The 18,690-nt window shown below is 46.0% G+C and overlaps 1 protein-coding gene across 1 annotated transcript in view; it reads left to right on the top strand.

Annotated features, from left to right (window-relative positions):
* The window catches only part of OBSCN (obscurin, cytoskeletal calmodulin and titin-interacting RhoGEF), a 291,841-nt gene that overhangs the window by 41,273 nt on the left and 231,878 nt on the right, over positions 1-18,690 (top strand). The window contains exons 10-14 of the mRNA XM_078851342.1: positions 6,424-6,699; positions 7,402-7,677; positions 9,322-9,597; positions 11,764-12,039; positions 13,235-13,510. Of these exons, the coding sequence (XP_078707468.1) occupies positions 6,424-6,699; positions 7,402-7,677; positions 9,322-9,597; positions 11,764-12,039; positions 13,235-13,510 (1,380 nt within the window). The remainder of the gene's footprint in view (positions 1-6,423; positions 6,700-7,401; positions 7,678-9,321; positions 9,598-11,763; positions 12,040-13,234; positions 13,511-18,690) is intronic.

The raw sequence follows: 18,690 nt of genomic DNA, 5'->3' as shown, positions 1-18,690 counted from the left end.
ACTAGCTCTCCTGTTTTGTTCTCTCTTCTTTTCTCCTCATAATAGCCTCCCTCTCATAGAATCATAAAATATTAGTCCAATCCCCTGCTCAAAGCAGGACCAACACCAACTAAATCATCCGAAGACACAGACACACACAGCTGGCACCTACAGGTTGGCAGGGCAAACAGATCAGCAGTAGACATACTCATTTGCACACACATACTGTGTGCAAAAAATACATATTTTGCATACTGTGTTCAAAAAATCCCCTCCCCAAGTCCTCAAGTGTGTGGCAAAGTGAACAAAAATGGAAATGTGTGTGTGGCTGGAATGAACAGTGAGTTGGATTTCACAAACACGTGAAAGCACATCTTTTATCCAGCTCTCCTCCCAACCCTCCTTTCATCCAGTGACGGTGACATTGAGTGTGTTCTCTAAATGGATCTGGGACCCACGGGAATCTTAAGAGAAGGTGTCTGTACAAGGTCAGCTCTGTTCTTGGAACAACAAGCAATGACCCAAGCAGACTTTTCTCTTTCAAACCTCCTTTGATTTTGAGGCTCAGGACATTTTAGGAGCTAGATTTTTCTGTCACTCTGACAGTGATGGGATTTCTTTTGGTATCTTAATCATTTTGCAAGCGGTTCAGATGTCCAGTAAATAGCAGCTCAGGCCTGACCTATCCTGAGCCATTTCAAAATAAACTGAAAATAAGATTCAATTGGGTAGAAGTGATGGGAACATCTTGCGGTTTGATCGAGCACCTGCCGATATTCTCCAGCTTTTTGCTGTTCCAGAAGCCTCTGGAGCCCCACACCATGACTACCAAATAATGAGAACAGCAAACAATCCCTGATGCTGAATTTTGTTTTCATAAAACAGTTCAGTGGACAGTTCTGAGTGTAACCCTTCTGCCCATCAGAGTTGGCAGCGACCGGGTTCAATATCGAGGGGATCCATTCCAATAACACAATGCAAAACCGGGTCGAGCCCCCACCCAGTGACCTGGGACAAATATATACCACCCCCGCTGGGCGCCTCCAAGAGGCAATACTTCCCCTCTCGCAAGCACATAGTCTGAGTGTAGCAAAAAGCCTTTTAATAACAGAGACACAATGTGACATTATGTTGGGGAAACACCACCCACAGGATTCATAACCCAACCCATGAGCAAAAAAACGCACCCCAAGCAAATTGGGGCATGCCCTTTCCCTTTGGTTCTTGAGTCCAGCAACCCCAAATCACCCAAAGTCCCAAAAGTCCAATGACCCAAAAGTCTCTGTCCCTGGTTAGGGCAGCCCCAGAGTTCGAAAGTTTATCTGCAGAGCTTTACCTCCCAACCTGGGTGGAGATGGGGTGGGGTGGAGAGAGAAGTAAGGGGCACCTTACATGATCTGAAGCTGACCGCCCCACAGCTCCGCTCCGCCAGCCGCCCCACGAACTGCTTTGCTTGGCTCCGCTCTGCGGCCCACAAGCAGCTCCCGCCATCCCACGAACTGCTCCACCAGCCGTCCCACGAACTGCTTCGCTTGGCTCCGCTCTGCGGCCCACAAGCAGCTCCCGCTGGTCCACGAACTGCTCCGCTCCACGTCCCACAAGCAACTCCCGCCGTCCTATGAACTGCTCCACCAGCCTGTCCACAAGGCACTCCAGCCCTCCCACAAACTGCTCCACAATATATCTTCAGGCTCCCCCACTACTTAACACAACGCTCAGTGATTTCAGCTCTTAGTCAGTTCAGCTCTTTGGTGAATTCAGCTTGTAATAGGGGAGCCTCAGTGCTGGTGCACCATTAGCCCAAAGTGAGCTCAGCAGCCTGTAACTAGAGTCCTGATGGAATCAAAATTAGCTCTGATATTCCACAGTGGAGAGAGGAGGAAGTGCAATTAGCATGTAAGGCCCTCACCAAGGGGCCTATGCCACCAAGTATTAATACTTGTCCCCAGTCTCTCTCAGTTCACAGAGTTTTGGAACCCATGACCCTTGCCTAGCGAGTGGTACTTAGTTGATGGTGAGTCCCTCCATCATAACAAAAAGCCAAGTACAGTTCCAAGCAGAGTTCCCATAATCAGGGTAATAACAATTTATTCTTCCTGCCCCAATAACAGAGACACTGGGGATCCCACAGCAGCCAAAGTGACCATTTGGGCAGCTATGGCCTCATTCTAGGCAGGGTGGGTGTGCCTATGCAAATGAGATCGGCCCCTGAAGTTCTTTTCCACAACTTGCCACACTTCACCACCAGATGTCAGGGTGGAGCTCATCCTGACACTGCTTACATGAGTAACAAATAGATTCCTTCAAACCCAAGTCTTTTGTGGATAATTAGCCCGTTGAAAGAGGGATACATTAGCCCGATAAATTATTTGCAATAAACAGTTTGAGCTGCTCTGGTGTTAATTCTGAAGACTAACGACAAAGGATTGAATGACAACATTACTGTTTTATTTCTGATCATTTTAGCAGAAATACCATCTGCTCTGGATTATAGGTGAATCTGGAGCAAAGAATATCAGCACTTCCCTCCCATAATCTGACCCTTGCTATCTGTCAATATAATCAATCTATTCTCATCTATTTGGTCTCATATCCATTTCTTCTACTCTATGGTATCTCTTTTTCCCCTGTTGGTGAAGTATCGGGTATAAGCCACTGCCAGAAGCAGGCTACTGGTGATCCAATCCAGCACAGTTCCCGTTGTCTTAAAACAGCAGGAATTTGGACATTAACAAATACCTTCCAGCGATTTATTTGGTATTAGGTTAGATTAGGGACAGATTCTGGGTGTGCTTCTGCAGGTGTGGTAGATGACTCCCTGTGAAGCCACACAGGGGCAAGGTGCTGTGTAATTATAATGCTACCAGTGACGTAGGGGGTAGTACTTGGGAGACCTGGGTTTGAGTCCCAGTGGGACTTACTGTGTGTGTCTGGGCTAAATCACTGCCCCTCACTGCATCAGTCTCCACAGGCTATGGAACTTAAAGTGCTTTGCAAACATGATGTGCTCAGTGTGGTTATTAATCAAGGTAGAAATTAGGCTACGGAATAACAATTCATTAATAAATTGTAAGATGAGAAGGGACCATTATGATCACCTTGTCTGCTCCCCAATTAAAACTGAAAAGACAAAAACTAGCTTCCGCCTGGCAGAGAGGCAGTTGTGCTTAATTGCTTTTTACTTTATATAAAGAAGGTCTCATCCCCAGATCCCTGTGCTTGTACCGGGCACAATGGGACACTAATCCTGACTGATGCCTTTGCGTGTGAATGTAACACAAATAAATAATGTTTTATTAGACACACAAAGGAGCCACAATGTTGGGAGGCCAGGGGCCCTCCTACTTCCGTGCTCACTAGGGGTCCGAGCCAATACGGGGTGCAGCTCCACCGTAAAGAGTGCAAGCTTTGCTGCTCCTTCATCGCCTCGGGAGACATTCTGCTTGCCTCAGTCTTCTGTAAGCAGAACACCTTTGGGACCTGCTGCCCCAACATGGTGTATCTCTGCTTCCTGCTAACACTGCTGTGGCTTCAAGTGCCCCACAATCCACTGGCCCGTGTGTTATGTGTTCAGAGAAGGTGAGTTTGTTACAGAGCTCAGCTACAAAGGTTTGGCTCTTTAGCTCAAGCTGTAGCAGCTTGTGCCTCTAGCTCAGGAGGTTCCCTAGTTCAGTCCCCAGTGTCAGCCAAGATGGCCGCTGTTGCAATTTAGTGGGGCTCAGACTAGGAAGGAAGCTTTTGGAGGGGAGATTGCAGAGCAGGAGTTGATTTTAAAAAAATGAAAGAAACCCTGGTGGTCTGCCATTGCAGATGCAAGGCCACAGAAAATTTCGGAGATGTAGCCAGTGGACAAAATGGCTGCCCTGGTCAAGCCTCAGAATGACGGAGTGCTGTTTGCATGAGAACACCAGTGTTTTCAGTTCTCTTTCAAACAGGGTGACTTCAGAGCTGCACGGGATAATGCGGCATCTTACCCCTCTCTTGTCGTAACCAGAGAGCACAACGCAGTTACTATTGCTGTGTTTCACATACATGTGACTGTAACGTGACATGCAGGTCCATCAGCAGCTCATTGGAAAACTGATCCAACCTTGAAAGGCAGGAGGGATTTATCAGTTCTTTTTCAGTGGCTGGTGCTTTAGTTGCAGAAATCTTTATTTTACTGGATTCTCCAGAAGTGCCGTGACTTTCTGGGTCTTAATTTATCTGGTTACCATTGCACTCACCTTGGTTTTCACAGTTCTTATGTGCCAGGGCTCCACTGGAAGCACAAAACCTTTCCTTTTAAAGGGGTAAATATTCAGTGTGACGCACTGGGATAGACTCATAAACTTTAAGATCAAAAGGGATCATCATGATCATCTTGTCTGACCTCTTGCATATTGGAAGCCACAGAACCTCGCCCACCCATTCCTATAATAGACCCCTAACCTGTGGCTGAGTTACTGACGTCATCAAAACCTGGTTTAAATACTTCAAGTTACAGAGAATCCACCATTTACACTAGTTTAAACCTGCAAGTGACCCATGCCCTATGCTGCAGAAGAAGGTGAAAACCCACCAGGGATGTAGCCACTCGCCGTCCTGTTGAGGGAAACAAGAACTGAGCATCTACAACCTTGTGCGCTGGACCACATATGGTCACCAAGGAGTTGGTTCTGCAATCGACATGATTTTAAAGTTAATTGTACACAGTGTTTGCTCATAAAATCCTAGTATAGAGGGGCCAGGTCCTCAGCTGGTGTAAATCATCATAAGCGACTTCTATGGAGCTACACTGACATATGCCAGCTGAGGACCTTATAATATGTCTATTTTACCAGCTTAATTGAATATCTTGCTTAACTTTAAAAGTATTTCTGTCCCTTTGTGAATTGTAAGGGTCATATTCATTCCTAGTATAAATTTAGCGGAGTTAACCTTGGGATAAATTTGACCCTAGCAGAGTAGCTCAATTATATTGACTGGCAATTAGCAACTTTATTCACAATATATAACATGTCTAATATTAAAGGGGAAAAGTAAGACTTAGGAGGTGAAATCATTCATCTGTAATGTATGGCCTGTTACTTGATCATTCAAATAGATGACATCCAGTTATGTGAGCTGTTTTGTGAATTATTGTATTAATATATACATGTCTAGTCAGTCCATATTCACAAAAGTCTAACATTCAGACCAGTGTTAACTGGACCGCTTTTTTTTGCCCCTGTAATTCTGAGTGCAAATAACTTGCATCCATGGTAATACATTTCGATATCTAATCACTGACTGTGTCTGTAAATCAATTTAAATATGTGAATCACCTAAATTGCATAAGCGGTTATTTTTAAGCACAAATAGTGGATGCAAAAATGGAAACTACTGCTTAAAAATCTGTCCCTAAATACCTACTGCCTGATTCTCCTTTCCCATACATCAGTTTTACACTAGTGCAATCTTTAGACTTCAATGCAATCAATTCTGATTTACACTGGTGGGAAAGGAGAATCATACCGCTTTTCATGTATGTATTAATGCAGACAGTAAATCAACATTTAAATAAAAAGATATAAAACAACATTAAGTACAATATACAGGAAGAAAGAAACTGTTCCACATAAACCACTCTCAGACAGGCAATTGGTTAGCTGGCAATTGGTTAGTCATTGGTTAGCAAGATGGCTGACCATATCCTTTAAATGGGTATATTTAGTTTATCATTTATTAGCCATAATAGCCTTTCAATGCCAGTTCATTTGCTGAGGTAAAAGTACTAAGGTTCTACTTTGGAAGTAAGGGTGTTTAAATACTTCATTTGCTGCCAAATATATTAGATACATTAAGGTAAAATCCCCCTGCTACACTGCTGAATGTACCATGTGTGTCTCAACATTCATAGATTTTGAAGGCCGAAAGAAACTGCTGTGATCATCCAGCCTGACCTGCATCACCCAGGCCATCCATTAATAATTCCACCCATTACTTCCTACATTAGGCCCATATTTTGTGGTTGAGTTAGAGCATATTTTAGAGGGAGATACCCAATCTTGATTTAAAGACTTCAAATGTCAGAGAGCTGATTTAAATGGCATATTACTAGACCACAGCAGCACTGCAAATGTGATGGGGTTGGCTTATCCCCAAGAAGATGAACCAAAAAACCCCCACTCCCAACAACAACAACAAAAGAAACAGTTTTTGGATGTTAATATTGAAAGCTGGAAAATATGCAGGGCTGCCTACCTAAAGAGAGTATCAAGATACCAAGGATTTGGAGAAACCTTGGGGGTGTGGGGTAGAGAGTTCATTGATAATATGCTGTTAATGGAGTATGGAACTATAAGAACCATGTTTCATCAAACGAATGACTTTATATTTTAAAAACACTAGATATATGTAACAGTCCATCGCCCATGATAGTTTTATTCCTTCTGTGGTTCTTCTTTAATTTCCCCATCTCAGAGCCTGAGGAAGTGTTTGCGAACAAGGAGAAGGTGCAGAAGGAGGTGAAGGCTGCCCTGACAGAGAGCGCCACCCTGAGCTGTGAGGTGGCCCAGGCCAAGACTGAAGTGAAATGGTACAAGGATGGAAAACTGATCACCTCCAGCAAGAAATTTAGGGTGGAGTCTGAGGACAAATCCCGGCATCTGGTGGTAGAGCAGGTGGAGAAGCAAGATGCTGGAGAGTACACCTGTGAGGCCGCAGGCCAGAAACTGACCTTCAAGATTATCATCACAGGTGGGAGAGATTGTTTCCTTTCTACTCATGCACTGATTTGTTGCAGTTGTTGAGTAAAGCAATCTAGAGTGAGATGCACTTCCTACATTGCTGCCATCTCAGCTCTGAGTGAAGGAGGCTTTTGAGGGGACTTTGGGTTTTGCCACAATATTGTGAATACATTTACAGAGTAAGCAGGTAAAATGCTGCTGAATCTTCTTAGTCGGTGGGTGTTCTGCAGGAATAGCATAACATTTTCCAAACTAGGTTGGAACTCTGAACGTGGTATCCATCAGTGCATCCTAGTTTCTCTGTCATGTCTTCATTTACTTTGGAAAAAATAACAATGCTCCTCAAAGAGAAGAAATGTTGGTCCTTTCACCTACCACAGGGGAAGGAAAGTTTTGCAGCGAACATCTCAGCTAAATAAGCTACAGGGAGGCTTGAGAGGATAAATTCAAATTTGGATCTGAGATCGCTCGAGGGGAACCATGAGAGGTTGAGTCTGGGGATTTGGGGTGGATTATTATAAAGGACAGGTGCTGGCAGGTCCATAGTTAAGGTTGCACATGGACTTGCACTGATGGTGGCAGGGGTCAGGCAGAGGTGGGAAACATGCGGTGAAAGGTGCCTCGGAGGCAGAGCTGTCAGCTTCTCCCTCTGGGGACTCCGGATGGCATCAGTGAGGAAGTTTAAGCCCTTCTAATTCCTTCTTCATGGCAGAGAGAGAGGATGTGTTTGCAAACAAGGAGAAGGTGCAGAAGGAGGTCAAGGCCGCCCTGACAGAGAGCGCCACCCTGAGCTGTGCAGTGGCCCAGGCCAAGACTGAAGTGAAATGGTACAAGGACGGTAAACTGATCACCTCCAGCAAGAAATTCAAAGTGGAGTCTGAGGGCAAATCCCGGCATCTGGTGGTGGAGCAGGTGGAAAAGAAGGATGCTGGAGAGTACACCTGTGAGGCTGCAGGCCAGAAACTGACCTTCAAGGTTCTTGTCACTGGTAGGAGAGAGTATTTTCTTTCAACTTAAGGACTGATTTGCTGCCGTTGTTGATTGAAGCTTTCTAGAGTAAGATGAGTTTCTTGCCCTGCTGGCACCTCGGTTCTGAGTCCAGAGAGCTTTTGGAGAGATGTTGCGTTTTGCCACAATGTTAAGAATAAATTCTCGGAGTAAGCAGGTAAAATGGGGAAGGCGCCTGAATCTTTGTAGTCGGTGGGTGTTTTGTAGCAGCAGCGTAAGATTACTCTTCGAGGTTGGGATTCTGAATGTCTGTTTGGCATTCATCTGGCTTCTCCTTAATGCCACTGTTTCACTCCTAGGGAAATGTCAGGGTTTGATTTACCTGTGCCCTGTCCCTTTAAAGATTGATGGTCTGCCCAGGTCTTCAAAGGGGACAGCTCTGATTGCAGCAGTCAAATCTGGTGTGAAAGGACTGTGTGGCAGAAAGCCTTGTGCAAGCTGGGTTTGTTTGTCTTTGGATTCTGTGTGTAATAAGCCCCCAGATTTGAAGCTGTCCCTGGCCGGGGAGCGGAACATTTTGTGAGCCAGGCTCAGGGACAGTTTTAAATCTGGATTTTTGTTAAGCTGGGTATCCAAAAACAAACACAACTTGCACAAGCCCCATTGCTGCTGAGTCCTTTCAGGGTACACACAAGTCTGCTGCTGCAACCAGAGCCATCACCACCTGAGAATCCATCCGCAGACCTTCCATTCTTAAAGGGAGAGGGCACAGGTAAATCAAACCTTGCTATTCCCTTATGAGGTATATGCAATCACGGACTTTATGGAGTTGACAGCACTATTTAAAGGGGATGAAAATATTCATCCCTTGAGGTTTCAAAGGGGAAGGAAATATTTGGACGGAAGATGAAATAAACTGAAGGGAGCCCTGCACCAATAAATTGAGATCTGGATCTGAGATCACTCTCCAAAGCAATCATGAGCATCTGAATGTGGGGGTTCAGGTTGGTTTATTATGAAGGGGATGCCATACAAGCCCCACAGTAAAGGTTGAAATTGTCCCTGTAGTTATGTTTTTCGGGGTCAGGCAAAGTGGGGGAGACCTGAAACTAATACGGCCTTAGGAATCATTACCTTTTCCCTGCCTTCTCCTTCTCTGTTCTCTGGATGGCATTGTTACAGCAGCAGCATAACGGTTTCCAAACTAGTTTGGGATTTTGAACGTCTGTAGGGCTTCCATCCGAACCACCCTGTCTTTTCTGTAATGCCTTCATTTACTTAAAAAAAATAACAGCGTTCCTCGGAGGGAAGGAATGTTGGTCATCTCAGCTATCAGAGGGGAGGGAAAGTTTTGCGAGGAACATCTCAGCCCAAATAAGCTACAGGGAGGCTTGAGGTGATACATTCATATTTAGATTTGAGATCGCTCCAGAGGAATCATGAGAGGTTGAGTCTGGGGATTTGGGGTGGATTATTATAAAGGAGAGGTGCTGGCAGGTGCATAGTTACGGTTGCATGTGTACTTGCACTGATGATGGCAGGGGTCAAGCAGAGGTGGGGAAACATGAGGGAAAAGGTGCCTCAAATGCAGAGCTGTCAGCTACTCCCTGCCTCCTTCTCTGTTCTCTGGATGGCATCACATCAACGAGAGAGTATACGCCTTTTAATTCCTTTTCCCCAACAGAGAGAGAGGATGTGTTTGCAAACCAGGAGAAGGTGCAGAAGGAGGTGAAGGCCGCTCTGACAGAGAATGCCATCCTGAGCTGTGAGGTGACTCAGGCCAAGACTGAAGTGAAATGGTACAAGGACGGGAAACTAATCACTTCCAGCAAGAAATTCAAAGTGGAGTCTGAGGGCAAATCCCGGCGTCTGGTGGTGGAGCAGGTGGAGAAGAAGGACGCTGGAGAGTACACCTGTGAGGCCGCAGGCCAGAAACTGACCTTCAAGATCACTGTCACAGGTAAGAGAGAATATGTTCTTTGAACAGTTTACTGCTCTTGTTGGTTTAAGTATTGTAGAATAAAGTGAATATCCTGCACTGGTGGTATCTTGGCTCAGACATTCCCTACTGAGTGATACACAATCAATGACTTTTTAAAACCAACAGTGCTTCTTAAAGGAAAAGAAAGTAGTCGTCCATTAAGTTTTAAAATCGGAAGGAAGGGTTTGTAAGGAAGATGTTGGAAAAATACTAAAGGGAGCTCTGTGCCGATAAGTTCAGATCTAGATCTGAGGTCACTCTCCAGAGCAATGATGAGAGTTTCAATGTGGAGTTTGGGATGGTTTATTATGAGGGAGACGCCCTACAGGCTCCATAGGTAAAACTGAATTTTGCTTGTAGCTATATCGTTCAGGGTCTGGCAAAGTCAGGGAGACGTGCAGGAAGCAACCTAAGGAAGCAGAGCTGTCAGCTTCTCCCTGCCTTCTCCTTCTATGTTCTCTGGGTGGCATTGCATCAGTGAGGGAGTTTTAACCCTTATAATTCCTTTTCTCCGGCAGAGAGAGAGGATGTATTTGCAAACAAGGAGAAGGTGCAGAAGGAGGTCAAGGCCGCCCTGACAGAGAGCGCCACCCTGAGCTGTGTGGTGGCCCAGGCCAAGACTGAAGTGAAATGGTACAAGGACGGTAAACTGATCACCTCCAGCAAGAAATTCAAAGTGGAATCTGAGGGCAAATCCCGGCGTGTGGTGGTGGAGCAGGTGGAGAAGAAGGACGCTGGAGAGTACACCTGTGAGGCCGCAGGCCAGAAACTGACCTTCAAAGTTCTTGTCACTGGTAGGAGAGAGTATTTTCTTTCAACTTAAGGGCTGATTTGCTGCCATTGTTGATTGAAGCATTCTAGAGTAAGCTGAATTTCCTGCCCTGCTGGCACCTCGGCTCTGAGTCCAGAGAGCTTTTGGAGAGATGTTGGGTTTTAGCACAATATTGAGAATATGTTTACAGAGTAAGCAGGTGAAATGGGGAAGGCATCTGAATCTTCGTAGTCGGTGGGTGTTTTGCAGCAGCAGCGTAAGATTTCCCTTCGAGGTTGGGATTCTGAATGTCTGTTTGGCATTCATCTGGCTTCTCCTTAATTCCACTGTTTCACTCCTAGGGAAATGTCAGGGTTTGATTTACCTGTGCCCTGTCCCTTTAAAGATTGATGGTCTGCCCAGGTCTTCAAAGGGGACAGCTCTGATTGCAGCAGTCAAATCTGGTGTGAAAGGACTGTGTGGCAGAAAGCCTTGTGCAAGCTGGGTTTGTTTGTCTTTGGATTCTGTGTGTAATAAGCCCCTAGATTTGAAGCTGTCCCTGGCCGGGGAGCGGAACATTTTGTGAGCCAGGCTCAGGGACAGTTTTAAATCTGGATTTTTGTTAAGCTGGGTATCCAAAAACAAACACAACTTGCACAAGCCCCATTGCTGCTGAGTCCTTTCAGGGTACACACAAGTCTGCTGCTGCAACCAGAGCCATCACCACCTGAGAATCCATCCGCAGACCTTCCATTCTTAAAGGGAGAGGGCACAGGTAAATCAAACCCTGCTATTCCCTTATGAATCTTCTTCTTAGTATATGCACAACATGCCTCCTGTGGCATGTGACCAGGATTCATGATCAAATTTAGTCCTCTGGTTGGATCATTTGCTTCGCCAGCTTGGGCCAGGTACTTGCTGGGGAGTGTGACGTGAACGCTGATCCATGCCCCTCTCCTTATGAGTGATAAATAATCATTCATTTCTAAAAACGAACAGTACTGCTTAAAAGGAAAGAAGATCGGTGTCCATTCAGGTTTCTAAGGGGAGGGAAAGGTTTGTAAGGAAGATGTTGGTGAAAAAACTAAAGGGAGCCCTGTGCCGATAGATTGAGATCTGGATCTGAGGTCACTCTCCAGAGCAATGATGAGAGTTTGAATGTGGGAGTTCGGGTTGGTTTATTATGAAGGAGACGCCCTACAGGCTCCATAGATAAAGTTGAAATTGTACTTGTAGTTTTATTGTTTGGGGTCCTGCAAAGTGGGGGAGACGTGCAGGAAGCAGCCTAAGGAAGCAGAGCTGGCAGCTTCTCCCTGCCTTCTCCTTCTCTGTTCTCTGGGTGGCATCGCATCAGTGAGGGAGTTTTAACCCTTGTAATTCCTTTTCCACGATAGAGAGAGAGGATGTGTTTGCAAACAAGGAGAAGGTGCAGAAGGAGGTCAAGGCCGCCCTGACAGAGAGCGCCACCCTGAGCTGTGAGGTGGCCCGGGCCAAGACTGAAGTGAAATGGTACAAGGACGGTAAACTGATCACCTCCAGCAAGAAATTCAAAGTGGAGTCTGAGGGCAAATCCCGGCGTGTGGTGGTGGAGCAGGTGGAGAAGAAGGACGCTGGAGAGTACACCTGTGAGGCCGCAGGCCAGAAACTGACCTTCAAAGTTCTTGTCACTGGTAAGAGAGTATTTTCTTTCAGCTTAAGGGCTGATTTGCTGCCGTTGCTGGTTTGAATATGGTAGAATAAAGTGCGTTTCCTACACTGGTAGCGTCTTGGAGAGATTTTAGGTTTTGCCATGATATCGATAAGAAATGAACAAAGCAAGCAGATAAACTGGGGAGGAAACTGAATCGTTGTTTAGTCGGTGGGCGTTTCACAGCAGTAGCGTAATATTTTCCAAACTAGGTTGGGATTCTGAACTTCTGCATGGCATTAGTGTTACCACCTTTGAAAAGCAAAAAAAAAAAAAAAGGCACCCGCCCACACAGAGGGCAAACCCCCTGTAACTCCAACCACAAGGCGACTTCACAGTCCCCCTTCAACAGCAGCTTATAGTTTCTATAGTAACACATATAGATAAGATTGATAACATCGTACATCTCCTCACTGTTGCGTGACTCAAACCATCTCTCTTACCCACGGCCGGTGCACTTGTGTGTTGGTGGGCAGCCAGCTGCTGTGTTTTCAACACCTTTGACCTGTTATCGCTTAAACGGCAGAACTGGGAACACTGCAGCATCTTTAGCTGGACACAGAAACTTTTAACATTAGATCTCCCATTGTGTTATGATAATAATGCAAATCTTTAGACCCATGTAAAAAAACCCTGGGAAATGAAATTTATTTTTCTGGCAACTGGCAAATCCATAAAACAATGACCAGGCCTGTCAAATATCTGCCAGGTGGTAACCCTGCAGGGCATCCATACATGCCACTCTGGCTTCTCTTTAATGCCTTCATTTACTTTAAAAAGTAACAGTGCTCCTCAGAGGGAACAAATGTTGGTCATGTCAGCTATCAGAGGGGTGGGAAAGTTTTGCAAGGAACATCTCAGCCCAAATAAGCTCAAGGGAGGGTTGAGGTGGTACATTCATATTTGGATCTGAGATCGCTCCAGAGGAATCATGAGAAGCGGAGTCTGGGGATTTGGGGTGGATTATTACAAAGGAGAGGTGCTGGCAGGTCCACAGTCAAGATTGTACGTGGACTTGCACTGATGTTGGGAGGGGTCAGGCAGAGGTGGGAGATGTGAATCAAAAGCTGCCTAAGATGCAGAGCTGTGAGCTTCTACCTGCTTCCTCCTTCTCGATTCTCTGGATGGTATCACATCAGTGAGAGAGTATAAGCCTTGTAATTCCTTTTCTCTGGCAGAGAGAGAGGATGTGTTTGCAAATCAGGAGAAGTTGCAGAAGGAGGTGAAGGCCGCCCTGACAGAGAGCGCCACCCTGAGCTGTGAGGTGGCCCAGGCCAAGACTGAAGTGAAGTGGTACAAGGATGGGAAACTGATCACCTCCAGCAAGAAATTCAAAGTGGAATCTGAGGGCAAATCCCGGCGTGTGGTGGTGGAGCAGGTGGAGAAAAAGGACGCTGGAGAGTACACCTGTGAGGCCGCAGGGCAGAAACTGACCTTCAAGATTGTTGTCACAGGTAAGAAACAATATTTTCTTTCAACAGTTTGCTGCTGTTGTTGGTTTAAGTATTGTAGAATAAATTGAATATCCTGCACTGGTGGTATCTTGGCTCAGACATTTCCTATTGAGTGATACACAATGAATGACTTTTTAAAACCAACAGTGCTTCTTAAAGGAAAGAAGATCAGTGTCCATTCAGGTTTCTAAGAGGAGGGAAAGGTTTGTAAGGAAGATGTTGGTGGAAAAACTAAAGGGAGCCCTGTGCCGATAAGTTCAGATCTGGATCTGAGGTCACTCTCTAGAGCACAGTTGAGAGTTTCAATGTGTGGGTTCGGGTTGGTTTATTATAAAGGAGACACCCTACAGGCTCCATAGTTAAGGTTGAAATTGTACTTGTCGCTATATTGTTTGGGATCAGGCAAAGTGGGGGAGACGTGCAGGAAGCAGCCTAAGGAAGCAGAACTGTCAGCTTCTCCCTGCCTTCTCCTTCTCTGTTCTCTGGGTGGCATTGCATCAATGACGAAGTTTAAGCCCTTGTAATTCCTTTTCCACGATAGAGAGAGAGGATGTGTTTGCAAACAAGGAGAAAGTGCAGAAGGCGGTCAAGGCCGCCCTGACAGAGAGCGCCAGCCTGAGCTGTGAGGTGGCCCAGGCCAAGACTGAAGTGAAATGGTACAAGGACGGGAAACTGATCACCTCCAGCAAGAAACTCAAAGTGGAGTCTGAGGGCAAATCCCGGCATCTGGTGGTGAAGCAGGTGGAGAAGAAGGATGCTGGAGAGTACACCTGTGAGGCCGCAGGCCAGAAACTGACCTTCAAAGTTCTTGTCACTGGTAGGAGAGAGTATTTTCTTTCAACTTAAGGACTGATTTGCTGCCATTGTTGATTGAAACATTCTAGAGTAAGCTGAATTTCCTGTCCTGCTGGCACCTCGGCTCTGAGTCCAGAGAACTTTTGGAGAGATGTTGCGTTTTGCCACAATGTTAAGAATAAATTCTCAGAGTAAGCAGGTAAAATGGGGAAGGCGCCTGAATCTTTGTAGTCGGTGGGTGTTTTGCAGCAGCAGTGTAAGATTTTCCTTTGAGGTTGGGATTTTGAACGTCTCATGGCATCCATATGAGCCACCCTGGCTTCTCCTTAATGCCAGTGTAGCACTCCTTAGGGAATGATCACTCTCCAGAGCAATCATGAGATGTGGAATGTGAGGATTCAGGTTGGCTGATTTAGGAAGGAGATACCATACAAGCTCCTTAGTTAAGGCTGAAATTTCAGGCAAAGTGGGGGAGACATGCAGCTAATACTGTCTCAGGAAGAAGAGCTGTCAGCTTCTCCACGCCTTCTCCTTTAATAGTCTCTGGATGGCACTGTATCAGTGACAGAGTTCACCCTGTAATTCCTTTTCCATTGGCAGAGCCCGAAGAAGTGTTTGCAAACAAGGCGAAGGTGCAGGAGGAAGTGAAAGCCGAACTGACAGAGAGCGCCACCCTGAGCTGTGAGGTGGCCCAGGAAAAGTCTGATGTGAAATGGTACAAGGACGGGAAACTTATCACCTCCAGCAAGAAATTCAAAGTGGACTGTGAGGGGAGATCCCGGCATCTGGTCGTGAATCAGCTTGAGAAGAAGGATGCTGGAGAGTACACCTGTGAGGCTGCAGGCCAGAAACTGACCTTTAAAATTATCGTCACAGGTGAGAGAGAGGTGTTTACATTGCTATTCTCTGTTGTGACCTGCCATTTTGATTTTCTTCTTCAAATATTTTGAGTTAATTTGAACGATGTGATATTATTTGCTGTTTTATTCTGAACAGTTGAACGGAAGACAGATGGGGGCCCAATCCCTAACTAGTGTAAATGAGCAGTGCTGTCTTGACCTTAGTGTGGCAATGCTGGTTTATACCAGCAGAGGATCAGGTCTATAAGGATGAATTTCAATGAGTTTGGTGTTATTTTGTGAATGGACGTCAGGGTATAAACAAGGACAGCATTTGGAGGGGAGGCCCAATTAATAACCATGGGGTGTGAATCGACTTTCACTTATACTGAGTTTACACCACTGTAACTCCACTCATTTCAAAGGAGGTACTTTGGATGTGCAGGCGTATGTGAGAGAGAAATCAGACCCTCATTTTATGAAAACACAAAATTTCATGTTCTTGGATTTTGAGATCACCTGACAATACAGACATTATCTGATTTGGAAGCTATAACTGCGTACCGAATTCATAAGTGCAGTTACCACCGTGGTGGCTAGGTGTGAGTCTAACTGATCAATGGCATTCAGAAATGCCGATGTGTGAGCAACTGGGCCAGCTGTGTTCTCAAATTCGATGCACATTTGTTCAAGCCCATTATATCTGTGTAACGCTGACCACGTCATTCGTTGTGTTGGGGATCAAACCTAAGACCTCTTCAGCTAAACAAGTGAGCCTCTCCTGTTCACCTAAAAAACACATCTCTAGCTGGCCTAGCCACCACTAGAGGGAGCCAAAGTGGCACTCTGAGCTGGCTGGGGTTACATATACAAGGCACTGTATTTCTTCTGGAGCCTTTCATTTCTTCTGGATGATGTAGCATCAGAAACACCTGATTGGTGGAAGGAGAAGTGTTGCATCTGGGGCTTGAATTGAACAAAATGGGGCCCATTTCAAAATTGCATGGAATGTGACGCAGCTCCGCTCCTGGGCTTTACATTGTGTTGGGAGTACTTTGTGCAGCTCTAACTGGGCATTAGGTTTTTAAATGGCTTCTCCCCCTCCCCCTTGCAGAGCCTGAAGAGGTGTTTGCAAACCAGGAGAAGGTGCAGAAGGAGGTGAAGGCCGCCCTGACAGAGAATGTCACCCTGCGCTGTGAGGTGACCCAGGCCAAGACTGAAGTGAAATGGTACAAGGACGGGAAACTGATCACCTCCAGCAAGAAATTCAAGGTGGAGTCTCAGGATAAATCCCGGCGTCTGGTCATGGAGCAGGTGGAGAAGAAAGACGCTGGAGAGTATACCTGTGAGGCCGCAGGCAAGAAACTGACCTTCAAGGTTATCATCACAGGTGAGAGAGACGCTTACTTTTATTTGTTATTTTATTGTCCGCTCTTCTGGGAGCGTTTCTTTGTGAGTTATGGGATGTTAAATAAGCAATATATGGTCCTCTGGCACTGTAGTGAAGCGAAGACTCACCGGCGCAGCACCTCCTGCTGGTCATCTGGGAATTAGCTCTTTTCCAGCTTACGGAGCACCCTCTGTAGGCCGGTGTCTTGCCTGCCGCTGGCACCGTGTCCCTTTACCTCAGGGTTCTGCCCCAGCAGTACCCCCACACACTCGATCTCCCCTTCCAGGGGAGCCCCCAACCCTCTAAACCCACCTTGCCTCAGTGGCTACTGCCAGTCATCATCTAGCCCCCGCTCACTGGGGCAGACTGCAGTGTAATGGCCACACATCATTGGCAAGGGGGTAGGACCTGCTGCTTTTGCCTGTCCTTGGGCTGTCCCTCTGCAGCCCCAGTACCTTTTGGCCTTTACCAAGGCCTGCAGCCTAGTGGTTTACCAGGCTGGAGCTCCCCAGCTACCTTGCCCTATTCCCCAGCCCTGCTGTGCTTCAGTACCTTACTCCCAGGCAGCTAGCCCTTCCCACTCCAGGGCTAGAGTGAGACTCCTCTGCTTCTGGCCCAGAGCCCACTTATCAGGGCCAGCTGGGCCCTGATTGAGCTGGCCACAGCTGTGGTCAGCTACTCACTCAGCTTCCCCCAGCTGTTCTCACGCTTCTTCCATGCTGCAGCCCTCTCCAGGGCTGCTTTTATCCCCTGTTCTGCAGGAGTGGGGCAGCCGCCCCACTATAAGCACTCTACTGCAGTGTGCAACTAGGCCTTCTGGGTGTGTATAACTTCCAGCTCAGTTGTAGTCCTGCTGCCTTCAGTGGGATTGCTCCTCTCCGTTAAGTTATGCAGGTCCTGCAGTAGCTTGCTGAATGGTGGTCTTGGTGAAATGCAAAGTCTGAGGTTTGGCGTTTGGGTTCAGATGAACCTCCAAGTAGTTCAGAAGCTCCTCTGAACGTAAGAGGATTTATTTGAGTCTCTTTCTGCTATTTAGTCATGTTAAAATCTCACAAAAACAGGCTATCTCACAACACTTCTGGTGCTTCCTGCTTTTGGCAAGGTCAGCAGTACAGTGAGAATAGGCCATCTCATTGTGCTCTGGTAATTTTTGATCTATTTGCTGTCTGAACCAGAAAGTGAAAAGTTACCTGTGGGGTTTTTTTTAAATAACAAAAAGTGGACAGAAAATTGTGTTGGTGTTTAAGGCAAAGTTTCTGTTCCTCTTTTATTTATCTGAACTGATTTACCCAGCACTAGATTCTACCACCGTAGTTCCCAAACTTGCCAAACGTTTTCTGTGCATTGTAGGGGCTTACTGGATTTTATCCTCACTTATTATGTCATATCTTTATTCTAGCTGTAAGTGACTGGAATTGTCCTGGGAGTAAGTCAGGGCCAAATCTGGGTCATTATATTGTGTTTGTGTTATCCCACACTTCCTCCACGAAAATGATGGTAATGATTGTAACATCATTTCAGCCTTCTGACTTGGCTGCAGGGTTAAGTAGGAGGTGCAGGTGGAGGGTGTGAGATCACAGATCACTTTTTTATTTTAGACAAGGCAATCTTTAGTGATTAGTGAAGGTGGGAGAGGAAAATTATGACAGATTATAAATACGAGACTGAGAGGCAGAAATTGGCCAAGAATCATATTACACTCTTTGAAACAAGAGCTCATGTTAGCTTCCTGTGGCGGATCATCGTTGTTTTTGTTTTGTTTTTTTTTGTTTTAAAGCCAGGAGCTAATTGCCGTTTCCTACTTGGGCAGTGCACACAACAATGCAATACTTCCAGCAAGAGGCATTGATTGTTTGCATCTATGTATACGAGAGAGCTCCATAGCTTTAGCACAAAGGTTTTCTCAAGATGATGGATGATGAAGTGCTTCTGGCTGAAATACCAGAGCTTTGCATGAGTACATACTGTAACCTTGGATGAAAGCCTAAGGATTTTCCGCTACTCAAGGCTTCTGGCATAAGGCTGAGACATGATAGGTTTGTTTGTGTAAATGGGTCTGGTGGTTACGTGCTAGGCTCCACTCTACTCTGCTGCTCACTTCCTGCATGACTTTGGGCAAGTTACTTAACCTGTATGTAACTGCCTTTAATCCAGCT

This window comes from Lepidochelys kempii, chromosome 2 (assembly GCF_965140285.1).
Source record: "Lepidochelys kempii isolate rLepKem1 chromosome 2, rLepKem1.hap1, whole genome shotgun sequence".
In the NCBI taxonomy this organism is placed as follows: Eukaryota; Metazoa; Chordata; order Testudines; family Cheloniidae; genus Lepidochelys; species Lepidochelys kempii.
Note: the sequence above shows the minus strand (reverse complement) of the source record. Positions and strands in the feature narration are given on the sequence as shown.